This window comes from Lissotriton vulgaris, chromosome 6 (assembly GCF_964263255.1).
Source record: "Lissotriton vulgaris chromosome 6, aLisVul1.2, whole genome shotgun sequence".
NCBI classification, from domain to species: Eukaryota; Metazoa; Chordata; class Amphibia; order Caudata; family Salamandridae; genus Lissotriton; species Lissotriton vulgaris.
The window spans coordinates 1154864773-1154890633 of record NC_141694.1 but is presented as its reverse complement, the minus strand read 5'-3'; the positions used below and the strand labels follow the sequence as shown (position 1 = coordinate 1154890633).

The 25861-nt window shown below is 48.4% G+C and overlaps 1 protein-coding gene across 8 annotated transcripts in view; it reads right to left on the bottom strand.

The window, feature by feature from the left end:
- Nucleotides 1-25861, bottom strand: part of MAP4K3 (mitogen-activated protein kinase kinase kinase kinase 3) — a 1209829-nt gene that overhangs the window by 291341 nt on the left and 892627 nt on the right. For all 8 annotated transcript variants that reach the window (XM_086927230.1, XM_086927231.1, XM_086927232.1 and 5 more), the window contains one exon: nt 6504-6675. In XM_086927230.1, coding sequence (XP_086783356.1) covers nt 6504-6675 — 172 coding nt within the window. The remainder of the gene's footprint in view (nt 1-6503; nt 6676-25861) is intronic.

Here is a 25861-nt window from a genome sequence, read left to right as displayed (position 1 = left end):
CTCGTATACATTATCAACCTAGTTTTTAGATCACTTCCTACCATGGACGGCCCTAAGACTTATTTGAGTCCTTTGTCAATTTCATGTCCTATTTACAACTCCGCACCAATTACAGTAAATCTCATACTATGGCAATTGGGCCAAAAAATGAAAAGACACAGAGACATAAGGTGTGACCATCTGAAATTTCAAGTGCATAATGTTTCTCATACTTGGGAGTGCTATTTAATAAAAGTAGCTCATAGTTGCCTTTCCTGCATACGTAGTAACTCACTTTCAAGAGATCCTCTCTTCAGCCATCATTGCCTTTGCGGCTAAACTAGGTAACAAGCTCCAGGAAACCTTACTTAAGGGATACTCTGCTAAATGTGCAATCACATTCTTGTGCGGCGGCGAGGTTTGAGACTTTTTGGACATGAATCCCCTTCGAGTAGTCGAAAACAATTTTTGTAGGCAGCTTCTAGTGCTACAGCGCAGTACTCATATCATTCATAAAGAGTTTGGCATAGGCTATATCGCTGATAAAATTGCTAGTCCCCACATGAAATGGTTATCTGTGTGGCTTAACCCTGAAGATGCAGCAAACATGATATTTTTGAGGGACTGTCTAGCTGCTAAGGACGGAGAAAAAAATCTTATGGCTGCAGTATGTCAAATAAGTTTTATAGTGATAGGCAGACCTGAACTTTTCTATGACCCTTAGAAGATGAGGAAATGTGTTCTTGCTTGGATACAAACCAGTTTTCTCTATATGAGAAAATGATCTCTTTAGAAAGCGACTGTTCGAGCCCATGCTTTGCTGAAAACAACTATTGATCATGCCCTATTTGTGTTTTGTTAACACAAATCTTTGTTTTCTTGTATCAAGATTAAGATTGAACTTGGTTCATACTCTGCTGGCCCCACCTTGTACAAGGCTAGTGTAAAAGAGTTAGATCAGTGCTGGTGTGATCAATTTTTCACTCAGCATACCATGAACTTCCTTGTGTTTTGTGACTATGTTGTAATAAGGAAAAAGTTGTGAATTTTTCACAGATCAGGCAGGCCTAACTAACCATCCGGATAAACATACCTTTGGATGCTTTATACTGAAAGTGTCTGCTTTGGTATTGTGAGTTTTTTTAAAGGGGCCAATGAATTTGAGAAATTATAGGGAAGAAGTATTGTTTGTTCCAACTTATTAGGCCTACTTCCTATCCGGCTCAGGGGTTGTGCCCTGTCAATGTTATATTTTGCTATTTTGTACTAGTGTTTGTTTTGTTAAGGCTTTTATGGGGGTGAATTTAAATATGTGGATATTATGTATTGTACTTTTATGGTTCTTTTTAAAACCAAATAAAGGAAGCATGTTGATGATGACTCCAGTATCGGTGTCGACAAAAACAGGCCTGGCTGGTCTTCGAGCTGGAGTGGACGTTTGTACCAGAGTCGGTATGGGGCCCAGAACGAGTCTCAAAGTGTTAAAAGTGCAGAGTGAGGCTCTGCAGGTAGGAACCAGGCTTGAGTCACCTGTCGTTCCTTGAGGCCCGAAGGCACGCTAGAGGGAGTTGGAAGAGCGCCAAAAATCTGCAGCATGGACTTCTTAAAGGTTTCAATCTGTTGCAGCATAGTCAAGGATGTGCCAAAATCAGTTGGGGAATTGGCTCAGTGACACAGCAACCAGATGGACAGACATAGTGAGGCCTTTGCTCCTTCTCTTTAGATACAGAGTGCCTGGATAGGTTCAAGTCACACTTTTCTTTCTGTGTTTGCATTTGGACTTACCGAAAGGCTTCAACCACGAAGTTGACCTCTCCCTGGAGCAATATCAACTCCATGCACACAAGGTGGAGTGGGACTTAACTGAGGGCTGCGAAGCTGAGATGTACAGATTCACTTCTCTGTCTAGGATCGCCTTCGGGTGCATGAGGGCGCATTTGTCCCACAACTTAAGAGTTGTGTCCAAGGCACACAACCCTGAGAAACACCTTCTTCAGGTCCTTGAAAGAATTCTGCTTTCAACACGTACAGCACAGTTTGAAACCTGTCATATTAGAAGAGGACATTGTCCTCTAGCACATTGAGTTTAGTTTAAAAGTTGTCGGAAGACCAATGAAATTGGGAGCAGAGCTCTGGAGTTCCCTCCTGCAGGTATGGAAAGGAAGGAAAAGATGTCAGCTTGCAAAGTAGCCAACACAGAGTCATATGCCGCCACCTATTTATTTATTTATTTTTACTTTACCTACTGAGTTTTATATAGCGCAAACTTGACCCGCAGGTATTGGGTATCAGAGCGCTTTACATAGTACCAGTTGCGTTACATGAGGACACATTCATTTTTGTTAGGCACGGGGAGATTAAGGGATTTGCCCAGTATCACAGGATGTTCCGCGTCATTGCCAAAACTCGAACCCCAGATTCGTGGTCGACCGCCCTAGCCGTTAGGCCAACTCCTCTCCCCTGAGTAAGCGGTTTCACTGATAGATCCAGTGTGGTGCGTGAAGAGTATTCTAGGGCAAGGAATAGGTGGTTCGATGTATCCATTAGAAAGAACAATGCTGACAGCAGTAAGACATTAATGCACAAGTTACTTACCTTCGGTAACGATATATCTGTAAGAAACATTAGTTAGTGTTAGATTCCTTACCTTAGAATATCCCCAGGCATCAGACTGGATCCGGAAAGTTTTCGTCAGCAGTACCCCTGCGCGTCGCTAGGCGTCGTCTGCGGCTTCGCGTCCGTCGTTGGTGTCGTGACCGCCGGGATGACGTCGACGGAGCACTTAGACGCCGCCCTCGTGCGCGGACATCAGCTCTGTACATAGCTTTCCACACCAGTAACGCAGAGCCATGATAGAAACCAACACTAGTGCCATGAAACTAGGGCCCTGAAAGGGATGTCCTTAACCCTAGATATCGGTACGTGCTCCGGTTGGGTAGAGGAGAGATCTTCCGCTGACCCAATAGCGGTTCGTGAGCCACCACTTCAACTGGCTCGCAGTGCCCTCCGAGATCAGGACGTGGTCGAACAGGTCCCACTGCAGAGCCCGCATACGCCACCTGGTGTGATGCACCAGAAGGATACAGGAGGCCATCAGCTCTAGGAGCTGCAGCATCAACCTGACTGAGACTAGGGATTAAGGCAGAAAGATCGGAATCAGAGCCTGAATATCCCGAACCCACTGTTCGGGGGGATAACCCCGTAACTGCGCTGAGTCCAGAACCGCTCTGATGAAAAGGAGCTTCTGGGAGGGGCACAGGTGTGACTTCGGCACGTTGATGGAGAACCCCAGCGAGTGCAGGAGGTCGGCTGTAGTCTGGAGTTGGGAGACAACTGTCTCGGGCAAGCACGCCTTCAACAACCAATCGCAGAGATAGGGAAAGTCTGAAACCCCTAATCTGCGCAGATGAGCTGCGACCACCGCCATCACTTTCGTTAACACCCGTGGGGCGCTGGTAAGGCCGAAGGGGAGCACGGTAAACTGAAAGTGCTCGTGGCCTACCGTGACCGCAGGTAACGCCAGTGGGCCGGCAGGACGGGGATGTGGAAATATGCGTCCTGACGTCCAACGCTACCATCCAGTCTTCCGTGTCCAGGGCAGCTAGGACCTGAGCCAAAGTCAGCATCTTGAATTTCTCCTTCCGGAGGAAGCCGTTGAAGCTGCGTTGGTTCAAGATAGGGCGTAGGCCTCCTTTGCCCTTCTTGGGTACCAGAAAGTAGCGGGAATAGCAACCACTTCCTACTTCTGGCCCAGGAACGCCCTTTGCCAAGAGGGCCGTAACTTCCTCCTGCAGAAGTGATCCCCGACATGCGGTGTTACTGCGGTGGCATGGCTGGAGGGGTTGCCTCGAAGGGGAGGGAGTAACCCCTTCGGACGATTTGCAGCACCCACCTGTCCGACGTGATGGTACGCCAGTGGGGAAGGTGATGGCGGACCCTGCCCGCCAATGATGACGAATGGGCCTGAAATGCAGGACTAGGAAGGCTTAGAGGCAGATGCTGCAGGTGCCTCACAAATAAAGAGCAATTTTTCTATAAAGAACGGGCTCCTTTGATTCTATTCATACAAAAAGGATTGAGCCTAAGGATATTAAGATGTAACGCTTAACACACTCATCATCCCCTCTAAAGGCGGGTGTGGACTGACCCTGCCTGTGTCCCCGGTACCGCCACGGCGGTAACCGCGTTGAACCTGGGTCTGCGATCTGTGGCTGGCTGGACGTGTGGGGGCGCCCCTTCCTTGGCCACGAAAGGAGCAAAAAGCGGAAGGTTGCAGGCGTTGGCCTAGGTCCAAGGACTTGGCCGTAGCCCTGGAGTCCTTGAAACACTCCAGCACACTATCCGCCTTGTCGCCAAAGAGGCGACGGCCATCCAAGGGCATGTCCTTGAGGGTGGCCTGGACATCCCTCGAAAAGTTGGCGGACCTCAGGCAGGCATGGCGGCGAACCGCCAGCGTCGTCGCAATCGCCCTACCCAGCGAGTCCGTTGTGTTGAGTCCACACCGTATTGAGTAGCGTAATGCATTCCGCCCTTCCGCCAGGGCTTGGGCGAGCTTTGCACCGGCCTCCTCCGGGCACTGTGGCAGCACCTCTACAATCGTATCCCACAGAGAGTGGGTGTAACGGCCCAAAAGGCAGGTGGTGTTGACAGACTGCAGCCCCAAACTCAAGGAGGTGAACAGTTTCTTCCTAAACTGATCGTATCTTTTGGATTCCCTATCCGGGGGAGCGGTCGGGAATGCGGTTTGGAACGTAGAGGCCTGGATCACCAGGCTCTTGGGGTGGGGTGAATGGACAGGAAGCTACGGTCGCCCGGAGCCGGGCTGGCGTCGGGCCACGTTCCGATCCACAGGAAAGCCTGTGGATGGCTTGAACCAGGTGCCCAGCAGAATGTCAGTGAGGGCTTCGTTAAACGGCAGTAGTGGCTCCGAGGAGCTTGCCTGCGGTTTGAGCACCTCAGTGAGGAGGTTAGTCTTCACAGTCGCGACAGGGAGCTCAAGAGCCAAGGCCTTGGCCGCCCTACTCAACACCACGCTGTAAGCAGCCCCCTCCTCCGTAGACACGGAGGGAGGAGAGACGAATCCAGTGTCGGGCGAAGTGTCCAGACCACTGGCCTTCCCTAGCTCGTCTGCCAGTCCTGGTTTAACTGGCACTGCAGTGCCATAGGGTCCTCAGATCCCCCCCAGTCCTCCTCGTCATCCATCTCCTGATAGTTAAGGAAAAATGATGGAGCCGGGTCGTAGGTGAATTGCTCACCCACCGGCGCCGGAGACGGCGCCGGACCAAGGCTGGGGCTGGGACTGGGGACAACGTCATCCGGGGACGGCGTCGTGGGCGACACCCTCGGGGTCGGCGCCAGAGGAGGAGTCGTTAGTTCCACTGGCGATGACCCGGATCCAGGCCTGGATCCTGTGGGGCCCTGAGGAGTCGGGACCAGAGTCGAAGACGGCGCCTGGGCCGAAGCACCAGACTGCGCCGGGGCCGGAGCGGCCGGCCCGCTAGGGCTCCCAGACGGACCCGCTGGGCCCAAAGGCACCTCAACAGGGTCCGACGGAGGAAAGTGAGTCCTCATGGCCACGAGGAGGTCACATATCTCCTCCGGCGTCATGTTCAGCCCAGGGACCGGCGGGTGTTGGGCTTGACGCAGCGCTTGCGGCTCAGGCGGAGCCCCGTGGGCGTCGTCGCCCGGACCCTCGGCCGCATCGCGCGAGTGTTGGGGGGGGGTGGTCGGAAGAGCGATGACATCTGTTCAACTTCTTTTTCGAATGCCTCGACTTACCTGAGGACTTTGAGCCCGACGAGTCGTGGTGACTCATCGAGCGGCGTTGACTGCGGCTCCGCGACCGGTCCCTCGACTTCCTCCTCGACCAGGACCTCGAGCGGCGTGGAGCCGACTGCGGAGCTCGAGCTGCTTACGGGACCACTCCCGTCTAGACTTTGAGGTCAAGGCCCAGCAGTCAGGGCACGACTTGTCATCGTGGTCGGCCCCGAGATAGTAAAGGCTCCGATGGTGGGGGTCGGTCACCGACATCAAGCCGAAACAGTCCTCACAAGATTTAAAACCAGGCCTCACTAGCGGCACCACGAGTCGAAGGTCGACTCGAGAAGTGATCAAAAATGATCAAAAAAGTTAGTCAAAACATGACTAAGAGTACTGCTCTTCCCGGATCAGCGCTTGCTGGCGCAGAAAAAAAGAACTGACCTCAGCGCGCGAGGGGGGCGTCTAAGTACTCTGACAACGTCATCCCGGCGATCACAACGCCGACTTCAGACGCGGAGCAGCAGATGCCGCCTAGCGACGCGCAGGGGTACTGCTTACGAAAAACTTTCCGGATCCGGTCTGACGCCTGGGGATATTCTAAGGTAAGGAATCTAACACTAACGTGTTTCTTTCAGATATAATTTACTATACAAAAACACTAAATTGTTACTGTGATATGTTCTGAAAAATACATTCATCGAAGAAGAAGTGATAAATCCAAAGTATAAAGCCTTCAAAACCAAAAATTAAAATATCATACGAACCTGTTTCCGTGAACCACGAGGAAGTAGAATTTGGGTTAACCGTCTCAAACCGCACCACCTGGTTGAAATCTGTCCCTCTACTGACGCTAACGCAAACCAAAGGATATTCCTGCTCCGGAACTACCAACATCTCAAACATTGATAGAGGACAAGGAAGAGGAAAGTCTATATGCTGTATGAAAAAAGCAAAAGAAAATGTCTCAATAATTCAGTAAACTTTTAAAAACAAAGTGCTGAATGCAGTTTTTTTCAAAGAGGATTTGGTTGTTGACTACAGATTGCCTTTCTTGTAAGCCATGAAGAACAAGTTCATATTTTTGATAATGCCTTTTCTGGTAGAGACTCTATTCAACCGCAGATTCCTCACCTTTTGAATTCGTCTCGATGCTAGATTAGATACGGAGAATTTTGATACAAATTCCCTCATGGGTCAATAGGAGGTGTCATGCAGCTCCACGTCAGGTTCATCCTGTCCTGGATGTAAAGTCATAGCCACTTTACATGTGCCACTTCCACATACCTCCTATTGTTAGCTTCTTTCTAATCTCAGTCCACATCATCAGATGCAGAGCTCCTAGACATCAGAATAGGCCAATCTCCAGATGTCTAGATGGGGACCTCATTAATTGAGTGTATTTTTCCATTCTACAGAACATTAAGGAGGATGTGTTGTTGAGGAATCTGCCGTTAGATAAGAGCCTCTACCAGAATGATTATGTTACTTATCCTGCAAGCATCTATTCGTTGCAGGCAGTGCTGTAAATTCACATGCTCTGCATACTCCTGACATCTTAGTGTTGGTCCTGGACGTTTACACCTTTTTTTCTTCGCAGAAGTCTTTTGAGTCACCAGGTTCTGTGACTCCTCCTCTGCTAAGTACTACATATGGTCATTGTTTCTATTTTCAGATTATTTTTCACACATGAGGTGCGTGTGTAGTGGAGGCTAGAAGCAGTCCATAGTGATGACAATGTGATGTAAAAGCAGCAAAGTGAACAAATCCATATAAGATTTCATTTTCTGAAACCCAATGACTTCCAGAGAGGAGTGGGCGCAGGTGAAGCTACAGCACTGCATCCAACAAATAGATGCTTACAGATTAAATAACATAATCCATTTGTAGCATGTTTTGCTGTAGATATACATACTCTGCATGGACTGTTAAGCAGTTCTCTCCTTGCAGTGGCTGGGCAGGGGATGTTGCAGATGTTTGAAACAGAGTTCTGAGTACTGCCTGCTCAACGCGTGCTTCTGGGTGTTCAAGGACATCCACATAATAGTGCTTGGTAAATATGTGTGGGATTAAACTTGTAGCTTCCTTGCAGATTTCAGCTATGGGTATATTAACTGAAAAAGCCATAGCTGCACCTATTTTTCTAGTGGGCTGTGCTTTTGGAGTGACTGCTGGTAGGTTCCTTTTGGCCTTAATGTAACACGTTTAGATACAGTTTCAATCCATCTAGCAATACCTGCCTTAGACAGTGCATGACCCTTTCTAGGTTTTGAGAAAAACACAAATAAATGTTGTCAGAGGAGTATGACAACACTCTTTTGATATATAGTGTGTGAACTCCTCTCCCTGCTACCGAATCTGGATTAGAAAAGAAGACTGGTAGTTCAATGTTTATTAAAGTGAAAGACAACACTTCTTGAGGTAAAAATTCTGGATACGTCCTGAGGCCTACTCTGTCCTGATGTATCTGAAAAAATGGCTCTTGCATGGCGAGTGCTTGTATTTCGCTAATTCTTCTTAATGAGGGTCCTTTCACTAGAAAAGCAACCTTCCATGAAAGCAACTGTAGTGGACATGAATGTAACAATGCAACCCATGAGTCTAGTTAATACCACATTAAGATTCCAAACTGGAGCACGCTGTATTTTTGGAGGGACTACTGTTTTTAAACCTTCCATAAACGCTTTAACAACTGGGATTTTGTAGAGTGATCGCTGTTCATTGTTTTGTAGATATATAGCAATGGTTACGAGATGTAGGCATACAGATGTGTAAGTTAAGCTTACCCTTTGTAAATGTAACAGATAGAAGACCAAGTTTTGAACTGTAGGATTGATCGCGTCAATGACCTGTGCAATGCAATAGTGTACAAATCTCTTTCACTTTGCCACATAGCAAACTCTGTAGTTGGTTGTCTTGTCTCTCTAGGGATGCTCTTACACTCAGAGGGCAAGCTCAGATACCCAAATTCTAAGATTTCAGGAGCCAGACGGCCTGAGTGAGTTGCTTGGGATCTAGGTGCCCCATTGTTGGGGAGACCTCACAGGGAACTCCTAATAAATCGAGCAAGGTGGTGTACCAAGCCTGTCTTGCCCATGTGGGAGCTATTAGAATGTTAAAGAGGTTTATTTGAGCTTCCTCAAGACATACATAAGTAGTGGGAGAGGCGAAAAATAGTAAGCAAATATCTCTGACTAGTTCATCCATTGCTCATTGCCTTGTGACAGTAGGTGATGAAAACTGGAGGTAAAGTTTTGGCATTTTGTGTTCCCTGCTGTGGCAAAGAGATCTATGTCTCGCGTTTGCCATGCACGCAAATATGGCAACAGGACCTATGGGTCAATTACCCACTCGTGGACTTTCTGCTGTATCCTGTGTAGGAGGTCCACTAACTGTTGGTTACCCTGGGAGATATTTTGCCAGGAAGTATGTGATGTTGTATCTCTCAGTTCCTTATTCTTTGTGCTAGCTGTGATAGTTCAAAAGAATGAGTGCCTCCTTGTTTCTGAATGTAATGAATTGATGTCATACTGTCTGTTTTTATGAGGACTCTTGTTTACCAAATGTGTGTGAGGAAGGATCTGAGTACCAGTTTTAGTGCTATGAGTTTTAAGATATTGATGGGATGAGACCTATGTTTAGCAGTCCAGATTCCTTGGACTGTCATCTCTCACATGTGTGGCCTCAACCTGTTAGTGATGTGTTTGTAGTGAATGTCACTTACCGGGCTGGGTTCATGAAAGCCCTTTCCTTCAGCAGATAGTTGCTGTTCCGCTACTGAAGAGAATGATGCACTGTGGGCTGAATCAACATTAGATCTTCGAGACTGCCCTCCGCATGCGACCACTTTGACACAAGACATCCCTGTAAGGGGTGCATATGTAGCCTCACACAGGGTACAATGGCTATGCAAAAAGCCATCATGCCTAGGAGACGCATGACCATCCTGACTGGCAAGCAAACATGTGGCTGAAAAAGAGCCCGTTGGTTCTGGAAATTCAGTACTCTGGGGATTTAGGTAATACTTGGCTGTGACAGTGCTGAGAATCTCTCCCAGAAAAGGTTGTATCGGAGGAATTCTAGATCTGATTTGATGGCATTTTTTGTGAATTGTGGCCTGTATATCTTTGACACATTTGTGCGTGGCTGCACTCTTTATCAGTCAGTCGTCTAGATGAGGAAAGACTTGAATCCCTTGTCTTCGCAGATGTGCAGCCACCAACACCAAACATTTTGTCAATATCATTGGCACGGTTGTGCTGAAGAAGAGTAGAACTTTGAACTGATAATGACGCCCACTTACCATAAATCTTAGGTATTTACAGTGAACAGGATGGATGGGAATGTAGAAATATGCATCTTTGAGGTCAAGGGATGTCATGGACTCGCTTTCTTGCATCAGTGGGATGGCATCCTGTAGGGTAACCATATGAGAATGCACCCATCTGATGTATCTGTTGAGAGGCTTGAGCTATATCATAGGCCATTTGGAATGGATTAAGAAGTAGAGAGAATACACTCCTCGGCGTTGATACTACTTTGGAACTGGCTCAATAGCCCCCTTTGCCAGAAGAGACTTTATCTCTTCTTTCAGAAGGTGTAAAAGTTGAGGACTGAGGATGTATCTATGTGGAGGTATTTTTGGTGGGGTTTATAAGAGTTCGAGACAATAACCGTACTGTACTATGAATGACACCCATTGGTCGGAAGGGATGTCTGCCTGCTGTGTCTTGAACCCTAAAAACCTGCCCCAGAGGTTTACTTTTATTTTGGATTTGAGGGAGGAGGGCTCGGACACAAGGTAAGTCATTGCTTAGTGGCAGAGGCACCCTTGGCCGGAGGACCGCTATCTTTCCCTTGTGCTTCATTGCCTCCGTATGAACCCCTTTCACAACCTGTATTTCCCTGTTGATGGTAGGCCTGTTGTTGCTGCTCTTAGGTTTGGCCCTGACCTGAGGTGGTTGGTTTACCTCCTAATTCACCCTGTTGTTTATGAAAGGACTGGTGTGGTGTAGAAGTGTGTAGTGCACCCATTTATTTTGCTATTTCTGTGCCCTTTTTGATATTCTCTAACATTGTGTGCACTTGTGTGCCAAACAAGTGTTCATCGTCAATTGAGACATAAGCAGGTGTTGTACTTCAGGTTTAAAACCTGAAATGCATAGCCACGCATGCCTTCTTAATATAATTGCTGAGTCAATACCTCTACTAGAGGCATCATCTGCATCCAGTGCACACCTGATGGTTGCATTAGCGATCAGTTATCCCTCATTAACTAGGTCCTCTTCTCTTTTCTTTATAGAGGTCTGGGAAATGCTAGAGGTGATCCTCCATCTCATCCCACAATGCTCTGCTGTATCTTGATAACAGTCTCACTGAATCTACAATATGCCAATGGTTGGTGTTACCTACTACCACCGCATCAACTCTTACTTTCTTCATTAGGCAGAGGTGCATCCCCTGCTGCCTGTATTGCAGCTCTTTTAATTGCAGAAGCGACTACTAAAAAGCCAGAGGGAGGGTGTTCCCTAATGTAGACTGAATCAGAGGGTGATGGTTTGTACTTTCTCTCAACTCTGCGACTAAGTACTCTGATTTTCACCAAATCTTTTAACATCTCCATTAACAGTTTTAACGTTGACTTTATCATAGGTAAATAATGTACACTTTTCAGTTTTGGATGAAGTCTCCACTAAAAATTCCTCATCTTCAGGGATGACATGCATATTCACTTTGTGGTACGACGCGTCACTCTGAATGACAGTATGGAAATTAGTTGTGTTATCCGGTTTGGATGGCTTAATAGGACGCGGCCTCAAATCCGTTTCGTCTTGTGGGTCTACTTCGTAGTCTTCCCAGGGATAATCAGGGATATGTGGGTAGTCTGAAGGCACACCCCGCCCCAATCCGCAGCTGGTAAATACGGGGTTTACACTCACTGAATTGGTATGTGTGGAGTGTATAGTTGAGTGAGATGGTAATGAGTGCACTGGTGAGCTGTGTGGTAGTAGTAATGGTGATGGTGGGCTCGTCTCTTTGTGAACCATCCTTCGGTGGCAATATCTAAAGCTCTTCAAACTCCAGTCTTCTTTTTTTTGCAGTGGTGAGCTTGTCAGTCTTTGGGTCAATTGTCCTTTGTCGAAGACAAGCTGTGGTTTTTCAAAGATAGGACCTTTCTCAATAACATGGTGTTTTGGCACCAACTTTGTTTTTGGCTCCAAAGCGTGGGGGCATTTCCTTTTCGTGGACAAATCTTGAATAGCGAGGGTTTCGATGCTGAGGATTTTTGATCGGAAACTGGGTAGGGGACACACGTCAACTGAAAGTTTTCAAAGGGTCAACAATGTATTTAACCTTATGACAAGGAGCCCAATCAGGATCAAGGGGCGCCTTGCCCTTTTTCTGTGTCGACCAGAACCACTTGGTTGTGGAGTGCCAAGACCTGAGTGTCAACCTGGGCTGCTAGTCCGAACAGCTTGAGGGCATGGCTCTAGCCAGTCTTCAAGCTGTGGTTTATGTTTAGGGGATTGAGGGGCATGTGTACTCACGACCCTTGGTGTTCTACAGCCGAAGGCTTCTCAGGTTTGGTGTCTGTGGTTCTCTGGTAGGAGATAGACGGTTGACCCTCATCTCCGTGGTTCCCGGGGTCGATGTATGAGTCTCCAGAGTCCACGTAGTGCTGACTCTCTGTTGTCTTGTCTCCAACATCCACATAAACAATGATCCTTGAGGAATCATTCACCTTAATACTTATTATTTAAAAGTTGTCACAATCGTGAACACACAGTTTAGTAGAACACTAGACAAGGTTCTATCAAAAAATTCTTCTTTTTATCAAAAACATTTTTCAATTAAGTATTTCGTGAAGAACATACACATAATTCACATCACATCAAATAAGGCAACCTGATAACTACTGTCCTAGTTCTTACAGTATCTACAGTAGTGTCTTACACCCTTTGTACACTTGTATGGACTATATGAGTGATTCGCCATACATTATAAACAATTCACAATGTTTTCATAATTCATTTAGTTTCAATTGAAAACTTCAGGCAAACAAATGATGTAATGGCGTCAACGTTTCAGTCTCAAACACAATTAATTCCACGAGACCATCCTCAGGACGATAGACGTTCCACCATGAATTAAAAGCGCTAGATGTCACTACATCGCTTAATCCTCCAGCAAGTATCCACTTGCTACAAATATGTCCTCTCCACGAAGCAATAATGGTGCTCTTCAATGCATATACTTTCTTTTGAATACGGCAACGCCGACTTAATCAGTAGTCCGACATGCAGCTATACCCAGTTCCTTGGGGAAGATTGGGTTGCCCTATTGTATTTGGATTGTCTCCATAATCATCATCCGCTCCAACAATCTCCTCCTCCTCCGATATCTTGAGCTCTTCTGTGGTTTGCATTCTGTGGGCCAGGCATCAAGGTCTCCTGTACCTCGAAGTCTTTTCGACCTAAATTGTTGGCACACTGCGCAGTCTTGTTCTCTGTGTTCAGGGGATGGACTTGAATGGCACACTTGATGGTGATCATTAAGCGGGTAGCTGGTGTCACACTGAGGGCATCTATGAAATGTGATCCACTCCTTCACCCCTTCCGGCCGATTCTCTGGCACGAGTGGAAGGCTCAGAGTGTTGGAGGATTCTTTAGAGTCAACACTCTTTCTCGATGCACTGCCGCTGAATCTTCGGCACCGAAATTTGCTTCTCTGCTCCTAAAAGGCACACCAAGGGACACATTCATTCCCAAAGGCAGAGAAAAAACATTTGAAGATGAATCTGATAACCCTGAGCATTACTTAACAGAGGAAGAGTCACAGGACCTCGAGAATCATAGAGTTCTTCAAAGAAAAACAAGTTGCAAATGTCCGGCCTAAACACTAAATGGCACAAGTATGCAGAGCATGGGAATCCAAAGCACCATTTTCTATAAATAATTACCCGAAAGCAAGTTACTTGCTCTCCTGCTAGAGACTGTTAACCACAGATTCCTCACTTTGTAAATAGATACTAAAGTCATACCTCCCCAGGTGGGGAATAGCTCAGACCAGGAAATTCTGCTGATTGATGAAATGTCCACTCTGCCAGACCTGAATGTCTAAGCAGTATGCTTTGTGAACATCTGGAGTGATGCCACACAATAATCTGGCAAATATCCAAGACTGGCACAGCAAACACCAGCGCAGTTGTAGCAGCCTTCACTCTGTTGAATTAAGCGGGCAGGCCTTCTGGGGGCTAGGCTTTGGCTAGCCCACAGTAGATCTTAATATATATAAGAGATTCCAAAAAGAGATGCTTCTCTTTTGAACCAATTTCCCCTTTTTGCACCGGAGAAACACACAAACAGTTGATCGTCCAAACTACAGTCTCGGGTCATATCAGTTTAAAAACGGAATGCCCTCTAAGGATGAAAACAGTAGAGGCGTTCATCCGTTTTAGAAGTGCAAGGTGGAGCTAAGAAAGCTGGCAAGGTGATGGACTGCCCAATGTAGGAAGGTGTAACAGCCTTCAGCAAGAACACCGCTTTCAGTGAGAGGCCTAATTTGTTCGAGAAGAACGATGTATGTGGCTGTTAAGACGGACAAGGCCTAGAGTTTACTCACCCGGCTTGCAGATGTAATGCAATGAGGAACATTGTCTTGATGGCCAACAGGCGTAGAGGAAGGCAGCGCATCAGTTCAAAAGAAGTGTACATCAGGTACGTGAAAACCAAATTAAGGTTTCACTGCGGCATCACAAAGGTTTTCGGGGGAACAAGTGGATCAGTCCTTTAAAGAAACGCATAAAAGGTGATTTGTAAAGTGATGGCTGATCTGCCAAATGTAAAAGGGCTGAAATATAACCCGTAATTGTTGCCACAGCAAAACCTTGCTGAAATAAAAACAGACAAAACAATAAGATGTCAGACAACTATGCATTCAAGGATGGGACATTACTGAGGAAATACCAGGCAACACACCTCTCTCAGTTTCCTTCAGATAGTTTTGGTGGATGGAAGCCTGGCTGCAAAGACAACACTGTACACCTCTGGAGGGAGATCAAAAGACATCAACTGTCACTCCTCAATCTCCATACATGGGGTTGCAGGTTTAGATGCAGGACCTAGCCCAGCTACTGCAAAAGGAGGACCTCCTGAAGGGGCTGCCTGATTAAAGGACAAATATTACTGGTCAGAAGTTCCCAGTACCACACTCACCTAGTCCAGAGCCACTAGGATGACTTAGACCTGGTCTTTCTTGATCTTTTTTTAGCACTCTGGTTAGGAGGGGTAGGAATGAAAAGGCACAGGAGTCCAGAGCCCCAGTTGAGCCAGGAGTCTCTAAGTTAGAACTGCCTAGGGAACTCCACTGCACAAAAGTGAAAACACTGTACGTTCTCTGCTTTGGTGAATAGATCAATCCAGGGTTCTCCCATTGCAGAAAGATGCCCTGGTGACACCTCTGTGTGTGACTGTCATTCATGGTCGACTGGGAAACAATGGCTACATTGGTCTGCTCTGACACTTAAAGGTCCTGCAAGGTGCTGAGCATTTAGCCACTTTCAGAAAGGTAGAGCCTCTAGGCACAGGAGCTACAAACCCACCCCGTCCGGTTAGTTGCAAAACCTCATAGCATTAGTTTTGTCTGGGAAAACCTGAACGTTCTTCCCGCTGATGGTACGAAGGAACACCTTCAGTGCCAAGTGAATGGCTCACATCTCTAGCATGTTGATGTGGAGGAAAGTGTTCACCGGAGACCACAGTCCTCTGATTATCACCTATTCCATATGAATTCCCCAAATCAGCAAGAATGCATCCATCAACACCATCAGTTCTGAGTGAGGTAGGGAAGTGGGATTTGGCAGGGCCAATTACGGTTAAGCATCCATCAGTGCAGATCTTTCACAGTCTCCTTTGACACCTGGATAGACTGACAGGCCTAGTCAGTGCTTGGCCCATTGAGACTTCAGAGCCCACTGCAGAGCTCACATATGCCTCCTGGTGTGGTTAAGGAACAGGATGCAGGAGGCCAAGCGGCCTAGAAGCCTCAGAGACATTATCACTGAGATCCAGGCTAAAGGTTAAAACATCAGGATCATAGCCTGAATGTCCTGAACTCGGTGAGGCAGAGTGAAGGCTCTGAAGAGCACCATAACAAGCATAGCTGCACTGAAGGGGAGCCAATGAGATGTCTTTAGGTATGATTTTGGCACGTTTATGGAAAAAGACAACATTGTTAAAAGGTCGGCCATCATCTGGAGGTGGCTTCAACTGCCTGAGGTGAGCCCATCTTCAGTAGCCACGGTTTGAGATATGGGAAAACTAGTATTAAAACCTCTGCAGATGGGCTGCGACCACCACCATCATCTTTGTGAACACACGAGGTCCATCGGGCATGCCAATGGCGATCACACAGAACTTGAAATGATCCTGGCCCAACTAAAACCATAGGTAGTTCTCTGTGGGATTGTAGGAGAAGAATGTGCAAACAAGTGTCCCTCAAATCCAAAGTCACCATCCAGTCTCTTGAATCCAGGGCAGGCAGAATTTGGCCCAGGCTAAGCATTTTGAACTTGTCCTTCCAAAGGAAGAAGTTCAGAAGGCAAAAATCAAGGATGGGGCGAAGGCCACCATCCTTCTAGCTGGCGTAGCAACCAGTTGCAATCTCTGGTGCCGGCACTCTATGAGTTCCTTGTCTAAGAGAGCTTGAACTTCTCCTAGGAGTATGGTCAAGTGGTCCTCAGGGAGGTGTTGTGTTGTAGGAGGCACATCCAGGGGATGTAAAAGGAAAGGAAGAGAGTTGCAGTGTTACACAACATGGAGCACCAATTGGGTTCGATATAATGCTCCTCTACCCAGATAGGTTGAAGGTGATGCAGCCTCCCACTGGGCGGAGTGTGCTGCTGAAAGTGATTTATAGCAGTTTTGCAGCAGTGGGGGTTGTGTTTGTGGGCTGTAGTTAGTGTAGCATGTTGCACCCGGTCACTGCTGGCTTCTTGATCTGTGACTTCGACCTAGAAATGACTTGAAGGCCTTTTGCTATAGAGGCACATACTGGTGCGGCCTCTGGTTGCATCCCCTATCAAAGCTCCAATAGAGGTGAGTCATTTGGGGAAATTGCTGAACATGTGGAGCCTTTGCATGACACTGAGTCGTGTATGGAGTCAATGGACCAGAGACAGACATTGTGGCTGTCTGTCACCAACATCTGACGGTTGCAGTCCTTGAAACCGTTAGATGGAGGTGAGATGTCACTTGCACACTGGCTAAGTTTGATGGAAAGAAAACTGTCAAACTGACAGTATTTGAATGGAGCTCCGCATCTGCATCTGAAGGTGCAGAAAGAAAGAAACTGATGTCAGTGTGCAGCGAAAGGGAGGTATAATGGCTCAGATGTCACATCTTCAAGAGGCCAGGTCAGACGCGGCACTAAGCCACCTATCGCCACACAAGAAAATTGCTATCAAAATAATCTGGATCCAGTCTGGTGCCTGGGGGAATTCACAAGGTGAGGAATCTAAGGTCTGAAGTCTCTGTCAGAAATGGAAACACTAATCCTATACACAGCAGCACGTTGTACCATGCCTCAAAACGCTGAGTGCTATTAACTGTTTTGTTCCTGTAGCTGAAAGAACAGTTAACAAATTTTGCTGCCTATGATATCATACTGGTTTAAAAAGTTCATGCTTGTTTAAGTTGAACACGTAATGAACAAGTTACTTACCTTCAGTAACGATATATCTGTCAGAAACATTAGTTAGTGTTAGATTCCTTACCTTAGAATATCCCCAGGCATCAGACTGGAACCGGAAAGTTTTCGCTAGCAGTACCTCTGCGTGTCAGTAGGTGGAGTTGTGCAGCTCCACGACCGTCACTGGCGTTGTGTGTGCCGTGATGACATAGGTGCCACCCATGTGTGCTGACGTCAGTTCTGTACACGACTTTCCGCGCCAGGAACGCAGAGCCATGCAAGACACTGGCCACTGGTGCATAAAACTAGCGCCCTAAAAGGGATGACGTTAACCCTAGAAATCCGTTCGCAGAACTGGGAGGATGGGTGGAGTGGTAAGGAATCTAACACTAGCTAATGTTTCTTACAGATATATCGTTACCGAAGGTAAGTAACTTATTAATCGGAAAGAAACACGTTAGTGTTAGATTCCTTACCTTAGAATAGATACCCCAGCAATACCAACCCCAGTGGTCGGTATGCGAACTAAGATCACACCAGAAAATCTCGGAGAACAGAACGGCCAAAGAAGCTGTCACTCCGGACTTGGCTGTCAAGGGTATAATGCTTGGTAAAGGTATGCAGCGAGGACCACATAGCTGCCTGACAGATATCCGTCCCAGAGCAGTAGTGACTGCAGTAGCCCGAGTAGAATGGGCACGGGAGTAACAGGCTTTAATACACAGAACAACCCACCGAGAGATGGTTCATTTGTGCACAGCCAACATTTTTTAGCGCCCACTTAGCCTACAAAGTGTTGATCATCCACCCAGAACTGTTGTGTGATCTTCAGATAGAACGAGAGCACACGTTTTGGGTCCAGACGGGGGAGCCTCTCTTCCTCTTTCAAAGGATGCAGAGGCGGAAAGAAGGTGGGCAAATTGATGGTCTTCCCGATGTGGAAGGGCGTGACAACCTTGGGCAGAAAAGAAGGACGGGTCCTTAACACCACCTTATCAGGATGAACAGAAAGGAAAGGAGGTTTAGAAGAAAGAGCCTGGAGCTCACTCACTCTTCTGGCAAAGGTGATAGCAACCAGGAAAGCAGTCTTTAAGGTGAGAAAACGTAAAGGATAGTTGTGAAACGGCTCAAGGGGAGCGCACATCAAATAAGTCAACACAAGATTCAAGTCCCACTGAGGCATTATAAAGGGGACCAGAGGGAACGTGTGTGTAATGCTTTTGAATAGAGAAGGCTGATCTGGAAGCCTTAAGAAGGCTGAAATGGCTGAGAGATAGCGCTTGATAGTGCCCAGAGCAAAGCCCTGCTGAGCCAGAGAAAGGAGGAACAGAAGAACTTCTGAAAGAGGGGCAGAAAGTTGATACACAGCCTTCGCCGTGAACCATGCCACAAATGTATTCCACCTGCAGGCGTATACTGTCGTAGTGGAGGGACGCCTGGCTGCCAATATACCATCACAGACTTCAGTAGGAAGGTCAAAAGATGTCAACTGTCGCTGCTCAATCTCCTCGCATGGAGGTGGAGGCTGGACAGGTTCGGGTGAAGGACCGTCCCCTGCTGCTGTGACAGAAGATCCTCCATAAAAGGCAGTCGGATCGCCAGACTGAGTAGCTCGGGATACCATACTTTTCTTGCCCAATCTGGAGCCACAAGAATGACTTGGGCCCGGTCGTGCCTGATCTTCTTCAGCACTCTGGGCAGAAGTGGTATAGGCGGAAAGGCGTACAACAGACCGCAACTCCACTCATGACGAAAAGCGTCACCGAGCGAGTGCCGCCTTGGAAATTCCAATGCGCAGAATTGATGACATTGCGCTTTCTCTTGAGTGGCGAATAGATCTATCCAAGGCTCTCCCCACTGCCGAAAGAGCCCTTGCGCCAAGTCCGAGTGCAGACGCCATTCGGGATCCATCATGCACCGGCGGCTGAGTTCGTCCACCCTGGCGTTCAGAGAACCTGCCAGGTGTTGAACCACCAAGGTAACACCTTGATGTTCCAGCAATGTCCAGCGGCGCAGAGCCTCCTGACATAGGGTCCATGACGCCACCCCGCCCTGTTTGTTGCAATACCACATGGAGGTGGTTTTGTCCGTGAACACCTGTACTACACTGCCCCGGACAGAGGGAAGGAATGCTTTCAATGCAAGTCGGATCGCCCGAAGCTCCAAAAGGTTGATATGGAACCGGGACTCCACCGGAGACCAGAGGCCTCTGCTCTCCGCCTCTCCCAAGTGGCCTCCCCATCCCAGGAGGGACGCATCCGTCTCCACTGTGTGCTCCAGTTGGGGAATGGAGAGGGATCTGCCATTGACCCAATCGCGATTCGTGAGCCAACACTGCAAGTGTCGTGCAGAGCCCTCCGAGATCTTGAAGTGATCGGACAGGTTGCCCTGATGCTGTGCCCACTGGAACTTCAGGTCACACTGCAGAGCCCGCATATGCTACCTGGCATATTGCACTAGCAGGATGCAGGAGGCCATCAGGCCCAGGAGCCGGAGGGTCATCCTGAAAGAAACCTGAGAAAGAGGCTGAAAGATCGGAATCATAGCCTGAATATCCTGGACTCGCTGCTCGGGGGGATAAACCTGAAACTGTGACGAATCCAGAACCGCTTCGATGAAGGAGAGCTTCTGAGAGGGACTAAGATGTGACTTTGGCAAACTTGATGGAGAACCCCAGCAAGTGTAGGAGGTCGGCCATAGTCTGAAGGTGAGTGACAACTGTCTGAGGCGAGCCAGTCTTCAACAACCAGTCTTCTCGGTAGGGGAAGACTGACACCCCTGACCTGCGCAGATGAGCTGCGACCATGGCCATCACTTTTGTGAACACCTGAGGGGCACTTGTAAGGCCGAAGGGGAGCACGGCAAACTGAAAATGCTCCTGGCCTACCGTGAACCGCAGGTAACGCCGGCAGGACGGGATGTGAAAATATGTACCCTGTAAGTCCAACGCTACCATCCAGTCTCCAGGGTCAAGGGCAGCCAAGCCTGAGCCAGAGTCAACATCTTGAACTTCTCCTTCCGGAGGAAGCGATTGACGTCCCTGAGTTCCAAGATGGGGCGCAAGCCCCCTTTGTCCTTCTTGGGGACCTAAAAGTAGTGGTAATACCAACCACATCCTACTTCGGCCCAGGAACGCGCTCGATGACCCCCTTGGCAAAGAGGGCCATGACTTCCTGTGGGAGAAGCGCAAATTGATCCCCCGACTTGTGGTGGAACCGAGGCGGCATGGCCGGGGGGGTAAACTCAAAGGGGAGGGAGTAACCCCTCCTGACAAGTTGCAGCACCCACTTTTCGGAAGTGACAGAACGCCAATGGAGGCAGTGATGACGAATCCTGCCACCCACCGGCGTACGGTGCGACCCGAAGCTCAGACTAGGAAGGTTTCGAGGTTGACTGCATGGGAGCGGAGGTGGACTGACACAGGCACAGGCCTCGGTGGCGGGGAAGGGATCGTGGAAGGATGGAACGGTACAGAGAACAGCGCAGAGAACGGCGCCGGCCGGGGTCAAGCCGGCACCGGGACCAAGCCGGCGCCGGGTCCCAATTTGGATCACAGGCGGGGACAAATCCATCCGGGAACTGGAGCGGAGGCGGAACCAGCGGTATCCTCCGCCGGCGGCGCCTCTGCCGGCAGCATGGGACCTCTTGGAGCGGAGGCCGGAGCCAGGGGCGCAGCATTCTGCGATGCCCGAGGCACTGGCAGCACCGGGGCTGGATCCGTCAGAGGAGTCGACGGGATCAGCAGGATCGCGACACAGGACCGCCTGGCCCGAAGGAGCACTGGCGGGAGCCGGAGGCTTAAACAGGCGGTCCATGGCAGCAAGGAAGTCTTGTATTTGTGCGGAAGTACCAGACGGAACCGGATGAGGTGGGTTGGCCGCAGGACTCCCAGTCCCAAGGGAGCAGCAGGGGCAGAGCCCCTGTCCCCCTTGTCCGCATCTGAAGATCGACAGGGGGATGTCGGAGAGCGAAAACGCTTCTTCGACTTCTTTTTGTGCCGTCTCTTGCCCAAATCCGAGGGTGAAGACTTGGACCCCGAGGAGCGGTGATGACCGCTTCGTGAGCGGTCATGGGAACGACCCCTGGACCTCGAACAGTGTAGGGACGAGTGCCAATCTTCAAGCAACTTCCGGCGCAGCTCCCTCAAGGCCTTCGGGCCGTAGCCTTACAGTGCAGACAGGACCGGGAGTCATGGTCGCTATCCAGACATTAGAGACAGACGTAGTGAGGGTCCCCCACCGCAGGACTTGAAACTAGGCATCCCTACTCGCACCAGAGAAACCAACATGGGACAAAAAGTCTCCAAAAGATAGTCAAACAACTGACTGAGGTATGTGCTCTACCCGGATCTGCGCTTACTGGTGCGGAAAAAGAAAGAACTGACGTTAGCGTGCATGGGTGGCGCCTAAGTAGTCTCCGTGGCGTAATCTCGGTGCATACGATGCCAGCGACAGACGGAGAGCCGCACGGACCACCTACTGACGCGCAGGGGTACTGCTAGCAAAAGCTTTCCGGGTCCAGTCTGGGGCCGCCTCGGGATATTCTAAGGTAAGGACTTTATCACTAACGTGTCTCTTTCAGATGTATCAAACAACTCATTAGATTCAGAACGACTTGGTTCTCCAATAGAAATAATGTAACAAGTTACAGTGTGCAACGTTTACAAAGTTGCCCCTTTGCTGCCTTCAATCTCCTGTGCTCTTAACAGTTGCACATGGAGCTCAAACCAGAGACAGTGTTCTGCTCTCCTGGGAAGATATGCTAATGACTCCCAGGAAAGGAGACAATAGGGGTCTGCATTGGAGAGAGGTGTTACCAAGACACACAGGTATTGGTTCAGAGAGCGAGCTTCAAAGCTGAAGCCGATTTTGAAGGGCAAATGGGGAGGGGGCAGAACCATTGCTTGGGCAAACTAGCTGGCTCCCGGGAGAGGAAAAACATGTTGTCAAACCGGTTTTCCAGGGGTGCGTAGCTCCCCTGCTGGCCACACCTCTGGGTGGGTTAGAGAGCTCTGGATGCAGAGAGAGGGGTTCTGCTAGGGAGTGGGAAGAATTATGAATCATGGGGTAGCAAGATGCCACACTTCCCAGGACGTGGTCATCAGGAGGATGGAACCCTGGCAGCCCATTGGCTACAAACTCTATCCTACCCTGAAGGGGTTTTCTGTGCATAAATAGAGCACCTCTGGCATCCAGAATTCAGATCTTGACTAGACTGGAAGCAAGTCTGAAGAAGGACTGACCTGCTGCACCAAGTTCCTGGCGAAGAGAGGCTGCGTCTAGTGGCTACCAAAGAAGAGGGACTGTGCCTGTTGTGTCCTGCTCAAGAAGAAGTTGTTTCCAGAGCCCAATCAATGCATAGAGAATCCATCTGTCACCCGGTTGACCTCCACTACGCAGCACAACAGCTGAAGAAGCCTCCTAAGGGCGAGTTGTAGCCCAGATTGCCGCTCCCAACCATAGTGCGATTTAAAAAAGGGGGTGGTGATGAACAGAGTGTCTGAGTTGAACAGACCACTCTTACCCAGTCCAAAGATCAGGGCTTGATCCATCACCGTTATTTATCTCACTGCACCATCCCAGTTCAGAGCCTGGCTATATGCATAGTGCATCATCAGGGACCAGACCCTGATGCTCAGAAGTTTTCTGCAGCGCTGTTACATCCCCGTCTGCTGATCCTGGGAGAGTTGTTGGAGTGCAGCTTGGTCACTCAGAAGGCAAGCTACAGCCCAGAGATTAATTTGGCTGTGATCGCAACAAAAAATGACTGATTGTCCTGTCCAACCTGATTTCAGACAGAACACAAAGGATCTTGTTGGACGTTGAACCAGGTGTCCAGGACCTCCTCATCACCTTCGTTGACTGAAGAGTTCCTGCAGGAAGATACCCGTTGAGCATGTCACATAAGCATCAGGACCACTTTCAGAGGTATCCATTGGATGAGGATAAAAGACTGGAATTGCAGGAAGACTCTTCTGAGGAGGCAACTGTTTCTGAGGGCCTTTCTGGTCCCCCTTTTTTGCTCCCTCCCGGATATGACTGCCCCAAGTTAACTCTAAATGACTGCATCACAATGTGTCTAACTTTTTACTCAATTCGTTAAATTTGTCAAAGCTTGTGCTCTGTTGTATGCTGTGATTCACTATACCTTGTAAAATCTATATCTCCAGAACCCTCCAGTAAATCTTTTTCGTTGTGGTGTCTAAAAATACATAAAAGTACAGTCTATTCCTATAAATTGGTGTCGGATTTCTTTTGCTTCTTGTTGATTTTGTCAATTCTTTTGGTCCAGTTTACACTTGTTTCTTCATGTAAGCCTTGCTGTCCAGAGCCACAGCTACCTAGGGTTGAGCTGATGGTTTGGCGAATGGAACTTAAGGGTCCTAAAGGGGTTCGTGAGTGTATTACATGGTATGGTCGCACAGCCACGCATATGACACATCTTATTTCCTCACATTGGTGCCTAATGGAAGGATTCAGAACTTGTGTTTAGCAGTACTGTACAAGTGTTGGAGTTAAGACCACTGAGAACCCGTAGACCACTACAAAAGAAGTCTCTTACCTCCTGAGTATCTGTTGCACAAGTTACTTACCTTCGGTAATGATATATCTATGAGAAACATTAGTTAGTTATACATTGCTTACCTTAGAATAGCCCCGAAGCGTCAAGAGTTCCAGTGGGTGCAGCATCAGAGAAATCTGTCAGACTGCGTCCAGATCTTGGAGGGCACTGCTCGACAACTGCAGTGGTGGCTTACGAACCAGGATTAGGACAATGGCAGATCTCTCACCCTTCCCCAACCAGACCACACTGTGGTGACGGATGCCTCCCTTCTGGGATGGGGCGGCCACATGGGAGAGGCGGAGATCAGAGGCATCTGGTCTTCGGCGGAGTCCAGGCTTCACATCAACTTTCTGGAGCTTCGGGCGCGAGGGCGGCACCTGAGTAGCTGCCGCAACGTCATCCCGGCAACCACGTCACCGACGATGGACGCAGAGCCAACCATTACCACTTCTGACGCGCAGAGGTACTGCTGACAAAAGAACTTTCCGCCTCTCGAACTCTATAACTAACATGTTTCTTACAGATAAGTGTGTTAAATTTCAGAAGATTGTTTCCAAGGACTGCAAAAACGTTTTCAATGAGTTGGGAAAAGTTTTAGAATGTTGGAGCAAAGCTTCCTGGAAGTGCAAATGTTTGAAAACGTTTTCCGAAGGTTTTGAGCAAGCTTTCAGAGCCACGTTTTCAGCATGAAGACATGGAGCTTGACATGGCAAACTTGTCCTCCTTCAAGAGAGAGGAGCTGAGGGCATTTTACTGGGACTAGAAGATCAACATGGAGGCCAAGTCTAGGACAAATGAGCCGATCAAGACCCCCAGAGCTTGGCAGAAGGCCCACAGGGTAACTCAACGTTTGGAGAAGGAGTCTACCCAAGGTAATTGGGAAAGAAGGTGATGTGGAGTACAACAACAGTATCCTGAGTGGAGTAAGTGCGGCAGGTAGACACCTACCTTCTACTGCTGGACTAAGGCTAGTCCCCAGAGTAAACAGCCAAGCAGGCTCTATCACTAGCCAGAGGTCCTTCAAAGAAAGTGTAGCAGTCCTGGACCTGGAAGACAAGGCAATAGCCTTGGCTGAGAGAAGGCTGACCCTGGAAGAGATGAGGGCCAGATCAGTACTAGAGCCCAAAGAATATGGTGGCAGCAGAGTTGTAATAGGAGGTGCTCACAGGGGTGCACCTGATGTCAGATTGTCCAAAGAGTTTTCCCTAGTTATATACTGGGGGAGGACACTTACATGTGGCTGGCCTCATATATGAGAGACCTCAAGATTTCAGCGCCAAGATGCCCCGTTGCTGGGGTGAACGTGCGCTTTACCAATACACGTTATGTTATGTTATAGGACGGTGGGTACAACCAACCCTGGGGTGACACTACTCTAGGATTTAGTGCCAGTTGTTGGTAGCAGAATCCTACCCACACATGAGGCAGCACTTGTTGAGGTGTTTGTGTCACTTAAGAGGGGTGTAGGCAGAACCTTAAAACAACACAGACAGGGGCTTCACAGACATGGGTGGACATTGTTGACACTTCAGTTAAGGCACTTGATGGCTGGATTAAAGGCAACAAAGTAGACCTATTTAAAGGATGCTACAATTTAATTAAGGAGCACATTTTACAAATTGTAACTCAGAGAAGTTACACCAGCATCTGGTGGACTCTAAAGCCCCAGAGAACTGAGCAAGACACCGGATGTGTGGGTTCTTACCAGGGTCCCCAAGAAAACCCTGGGAGTATACCAGATGAAAGGCGGTAATGATAAAAAGAAGCATAGCTCCAAAGAGGCCCCCAAAGATGCCAAAGAGGGGGAGTTCCGAGCCACATCAAATTCAAAGGGAAGGGGGCATCAGGGAAAGAAGTTTGAACTCTCAAAGGC